We start from the raw sequence: 4928 nt of genomic DNA, 5'->3' as shown, positions 1-4928 counted from the left end.
ACTTTTATTATTAAATATTGTACTATTATTTAATTTATTGTATTATAATATTACAATTCATACTCAATAAAATAATTAATACTAATAAAATAAATACTATATCAATTAACTTGTTGAACAAAATATTGATGAAACCGTCTATATCCTAAAACAAATAAATAGACTGCATTAAACATATGATAATTAATTAGCCCATGTTGTAATAAATTAGCCCATATGATAATTAATTAGCCCATCTCAAATTCAAAAACAAATACATATGTTTAATTAGCCCATGTCATTAAACCTAATTTTCTCTCAATTCCATCGCCGTCATCTTCTTCTATCTCCCCCTTCTTCAATCTTTCCCTTCTCTGAATTTTCCCCTTCTCCCTCCTCAGTATTTTCGATTTCATCTCCAAATTCTTCAACCATCTACAACTCTCTATAATCCTATAATCAGGTAAGTAGTTTCTTCATCTAATTCTTCTTCTCCAATTTTCCATTTCTGCATCCCTCGGCTCTCGATCTTCTTCGAATATCATCAAAAGGAAGGACTCAATTGCAATTTCTGGTAAGTTTTTCGTCGAGCTACAGTGCTACTGCAAAGATGGAGGAGTACTGTTCACAAACGCAAAAAAAGGACAGATTTGGATGCGTTTTTTAGTATGGTTGGGGGTTGTTTTGACTGCAAAATTGCGTTATGCAGCATCGTTTTGGTGTAGAAATTTGATTACAGTTCAAAAAATGGAGCTCGATGCCAAGATTACTGGTAAAAAAGCTAAATCAGAAAGCAACAATTCGTCGGAGCTGTTTGCTTCCTGTTCATTCTCCGATCTCGGCCTCCACCCCGCGCTATGCGACCAGCTCAAAGGTAGAATTAGCTCAAAGGTAGAATTCACGTTTCTGCAATTTTTTAACTTAACAAATTGCTTAAATCATTTGAATTTTTAATGGTTATTAGAGAGGCTGACATTCGAGGCGCCCACGCTGGTTCAGGCTCAGGCGATTCCCGTCGTGCTTTCCGGCCGACATGTGTAGGTTTTTGAGTTTTTTTTTTCCCTTTCTAAATTTGGGTGTTTTTTTGATTGATTGGTGTTTATTGTTGTTTGGGAAAATTAGGCTTGTGAATGCTGCCACCGGCACTGGCAAGACAGTGGCCTATCTAGCTCCAATAATTCATATGTTGCAGAGTTATGATGAAAGGATTGAGCGTGCAGATGGCACCTTTGGTATGACTTTATTTTTGTTCAATTTGTGGGGGTTCTGATTCTATTTTAAAGGACTATGTTGTTTTAGGCTTTTAAAGTTTTTAACTTGCTGAAATTGGTAGTATAATTTGATTAGTTAAGTTTTAAGCTCTTACTTCCTGGGGTTCGAGCTCCGTGTCTTCGTTTTGTGTTTTGCTTGACCTTGTATGGGTGCATGTCCGTCGTGTAGATTCGTGTAGTTCTTATGTCTATTTGTGGAAATGTTGTTCTGACGAATAGCATCTTCAATATCAGCGTTGGTCCTTGTACCAACGCGGGAATTATGCATGCAGGTGTATGAGATTTTGCAGAAGTTGCTACACCGTTTTCATTGGATTGTTCCTGGATATATCATGGGTGGGGAAAATCGGGGAAAGGAGAAAGCAAGGTTAAGAAAAGGTATAAACTTCTATATTGTTGCGATGTTATGTTTGGAAATGTTTTACTTTTTTATTGATGGGACTTTGTGCCGATGATTTTCAATCCGATTGGCATTTCGTTGCATATTGATACTACTATTCCTCACTGTTTTTTTTGATTGAGTTGTTTCCAGGTGTAACTATCCTTGTTGCAACCGCTGGACGTCTCTTGGACCACTTGAAGAATACTTCATCTTTTGTGCACAAAAACCTTCGCTGGATAATATTTGATGAAGCTGACAGGTATTGCAGACTCGTCTTGTATTCGCACACTTGCTTTGTAGTATAATTCTTAAATATCTAATGTGCTTTTTACCTGGCAGGATTCTAGAATTAGGGTATGGCAAAGACATTGAAGAGATACTTGGTTGTCTGGGAACAGGGAACCTTAAATCTGGCAGCAAGGATATCTCAGCCGTGAATTCTGGAGTTCAGAAGCAGAATTTGCTTTTATCGGCTACACTGAATGATAAAGTAAATCATCTTGCAAATGTTAGTCTAGAAAATCCAGTGATGATTGGTCTATATGACAATATGTCAGGAAGTAGAACTCGTAATCTTTCTCTTGAATCAGAGGAGGTTGATATAGTAAAAGAATCCAGAAAAACCATAGATACTTCAAATGAGGAATACAAGCTTCCGACTCAGTTAGTACAGAAGTACATTAAAGGTATGGACGAAATTCCTGGATTGTTGATCAACAACCTTACCATCTACCATCTTTAGATTCTCATAGTCCATCTCTTTACAGTGCCATGTGGTTCTCGGCTTGTGGTGCTCCTTTCCGTATTAAAGCATCTATTTGAGACCGGAGCTTCGCAAAAGGTAAGTCTACGCTCAAGTGTTAAATATCTTCCAGCCGAGTTTAATATGCACTAAACCTTAGCCACATCATTAAATTGTTCTTTCTGTTTGTAGGTTGTGGTGTTTTTTTCGACTTGTGATGCTGTAGATTTCCATTATTCTCTTCTTGGCGAATTCAAATGGACCGCATTACAAAAAAAGACAGAAGTTAGTCAGAAATTTTTGGGGTGCAAAATGTTGAGGCTGCATGGCAACATGAATCAGGAGGATCGTAAAACAACATTCCAGTCATTCAAAACCGATAAATCAGCTCTTCTGTTTTCTACAGATGTTTCTGCTAGAGGCCTGGATTTCCCCAAAGTCAGATGCATTATCCAATATGATTCCCCAGGCGAGGCAACTGAGTATGTTCACAGGTAAACCGTTTCTTCCTTCTCCTGTAATTCCAGTTAAGAATTATGCCTACATTCTTCACACATTGACTCGAACTATATATAATAATGAGCTTTTAGTGATACTTCCTCCATCCCCGTAATGAGCTTACTTATCCATGCTGTTTTGTCACCGATATACAGGGTTGGGAGAACTGCCAGGTTGGGTGAGAAAGGAGATTCTTTACTTTTCCTACAACCAACTGAAATAGATTATTTGAAAGATCTCGAAAAACACGGGGTGATGCTGACAGAGTATCCCCTCCTAAAATTACTGAGTAGCTTTCCTGTGTACAATATGAAGCAGCCAGCCAGCAGGTTTGTTTCAATAGAGATGCACCCGATGTTGATTGCTTTGCAGAGAGCCTTGGAGTCCTTCGTTGCAACGGAGGTATGATTTTAGTCCTTTTGTCTCAAGCTTCAGATATCTTCTCTCTCATTTGCATGACAGTGATTGAGCCGATACTAACATGGCTTTCTTGTTTGTTATCAGCCGAAGATAAGCAAATTAGCCAAGGAGGCATTTTCGTCATGGGTTCGGGCATACACAGCCCATCGTGGTGAGCTGAAGCAGATCTTTATGGTTAAGAAACTTCATCTGGGGCATGTGGCAAAAAGTTTTGCTTTGAAAGATCAGCCTTCGCTGGTCAACAGATCAATCCAGAAGCAGCTGAAGAAAAGGAAGAGGAATGATCAACGGAACGATAAACAGAGAGTGAAATCGAAGAAGAGGGCTATCGTTAAATCTTGACCTCTCGATACTGGACGATATTCAACGGAATGACATAACATTTTTTGCTCGGGGTAGCGACGGAGCTAGCTCCAGCGGGTGCTTCGCCAGTGCTGGACCACGGCGAAGCGAGGTGGGGTTGGGCGGAGAGGAGCAAGACTGGAGCTTTTGGGAGTTTCATACATTTTGTATCGATGGAGGAAAAAAGAAACAACAGATAACAACTTTAATTTCCTTATTTAATACTATTAATTAATTTTGTAACCCATGATAATGAAAAATGGCGTGTAATTGAAGGGCAAATATCATTCTATACTTTATTTTTTCTTTATATTAGCTTCTTACTTAATGCTTTCTCCTTCCCTAAATAGGTAACTTTTAAATTGACACGAGTTTTAATACATAATTAGTCTAAGAAAGAGATTAAAAGAAAAAGTGATTAGAGTATTTTATTGTTAGGAGAGATTAGAAAATGAGACCCATTTGAAAAAAAATTCTTAAATAGAATTGGTATAATTTTAAGTGACATGCCAGTGACAAATATAGTCTATTTTTAAACGAAGAAGGAAATATTATTTTTAATTTGAATTGGTGTTTTGCCAGCCCAATTATTGTTAAGAAAGATCTACATTGCAAAAAATACACCACACCTAAAATTAAAATGTGGTCAAGTTATACGATCCCTTATTTGGCTATGCTAGAAGCAATTGTTCATTGTGAATGGCCATTAAGGGAAGATCTTGTATGGAGATACTTTAATATAAACTACAGTTACTTCTTTTTTTACTTCTTCTATCATATGATCTTTCATAATTGATAATTAGAAGTACAGATACTTTATTTGCACATGAATTGATCTATTAATTAATTAGTTAGTTATTAACTTAATGCTTGATTAAAAATCATTTAATTAAAAAATTAATAACTATATATGTTGACTTTGTTGGAAAAAAAAATGAAGATGATATAGTAAAATCATCTAGATATTTATAGTGTAAATATCTAGAATTTTATGGAGAATTAATTTGGATACATAAAATATAATTCTATAATACTTACATAAACAAGACCTATAAATATGTGTGTCATAAACATTTGGATAAAATTGAAACATTCACTCGTAAATATTTTTTATATACTCTACTTGTCTTCTTAGTCGTACTAGTATTTACACATGTGCTATGCACGGGACATAAGAATTACAATTAATGAATTCATAATATAATAAATATATACAATATAAGAATTCAAAACATTGTGAAATTTAAATTACAATTAATGAATTCTTAATATAATAAATATATAAAATATACGA

At 35.7% G+C, this 4928-nt stretch overlaps 1 protein-coding gene across 3 annotated transcripts; it reads left to right on the top strand.

Moving 5' to 3' along the window:
- The first annotated feature begins 289 nt into the window (after positions 1 to 289).
- On the top strand, positions 290 to 3944 carry LOC125194434 (DEAD-box ATP-dependent RNA helicase 17). Of its 3 annotated transcripts, XM_048092637.2 has the most exons (11): positions 290 to 553; positions 689 to 853; positions 944 to 1016; positions 1102 to 1211; positions 1485 to 1628; positions 1783 to 1891; positions 1972 to 2318; positions 2400 to 2473; positions 2567 to 2868; positions 3028 to 3274; positions 3377 to 3944. In XM_048092637.2, exons 2-11 carry the CDS (start codon positions 727 to 729, stop codon positions 3632 to 3634), a joined length of 1791 nt encoding a protein of 596 aa, XP_047948594.2. In that variant the 5' UTR covers positions 290 to 553; positions 689 to 726; the 3' UTR covers positions 3635 to 3944. The 3 variants fall into 3 exon arrangements, with proteins under 3 accessions (XP_047948594.2, XP_047948593.2, XP_088913563.1); XM_048092636.2 differs by having other exon boundaries at positions 290 to 853; XM_089057437.1 differs by having other exon boundaries at positions 290 to 870.
- Positions 3945 to 4928: the final 984 nt, after the last annotated feature.

This window comes from Salvia hispanica, chromosome 4, assembly GCF_029641045.1.
Source record: "Salvia hispanica isolate PSC_SH4W2 chromosome 4, Shi_PSC_v1, whole genome shotgun sequence".
NCBI classification, from domain to species: Eukaryota; Viridiplantae; Streptophyta; class Magnoliopsida; order Lamiales; family Lamiaceae; genus Salvia; species Salvia hispanica.
This window is presented reverse-complemented; position numbering and strand designations above follow the sequence as displayed.

What these genes read in the sequence shown, in the direction of transcription:
- LOC125194434 (XM_048092636.2), top strand. Translation starts at nt 634, where the DNA reads ATGCGTTTTTTAGTATGGTTGGGGGTTGTTTTGACTGCAAAATTGCGT. An exon ending in AGTACAGAAGTACATTAAAG is followed by an intron (nt 2,319 to 2,399) that starts GTATGGACGAAA and finishes ATCTCTTTACAG; the next exon opens with TGCCATGTGGTTCTCGGCTT. An exon ending in AGACCGGAGCTTCGCAAAAG is followed by an intron (nt 2,474 to 2,566) that starts GTAAGTCTACGC and finishes TTCTGTTTGTAG; the next exon opens with GTTGTGGTGTTTTTTTCGAC.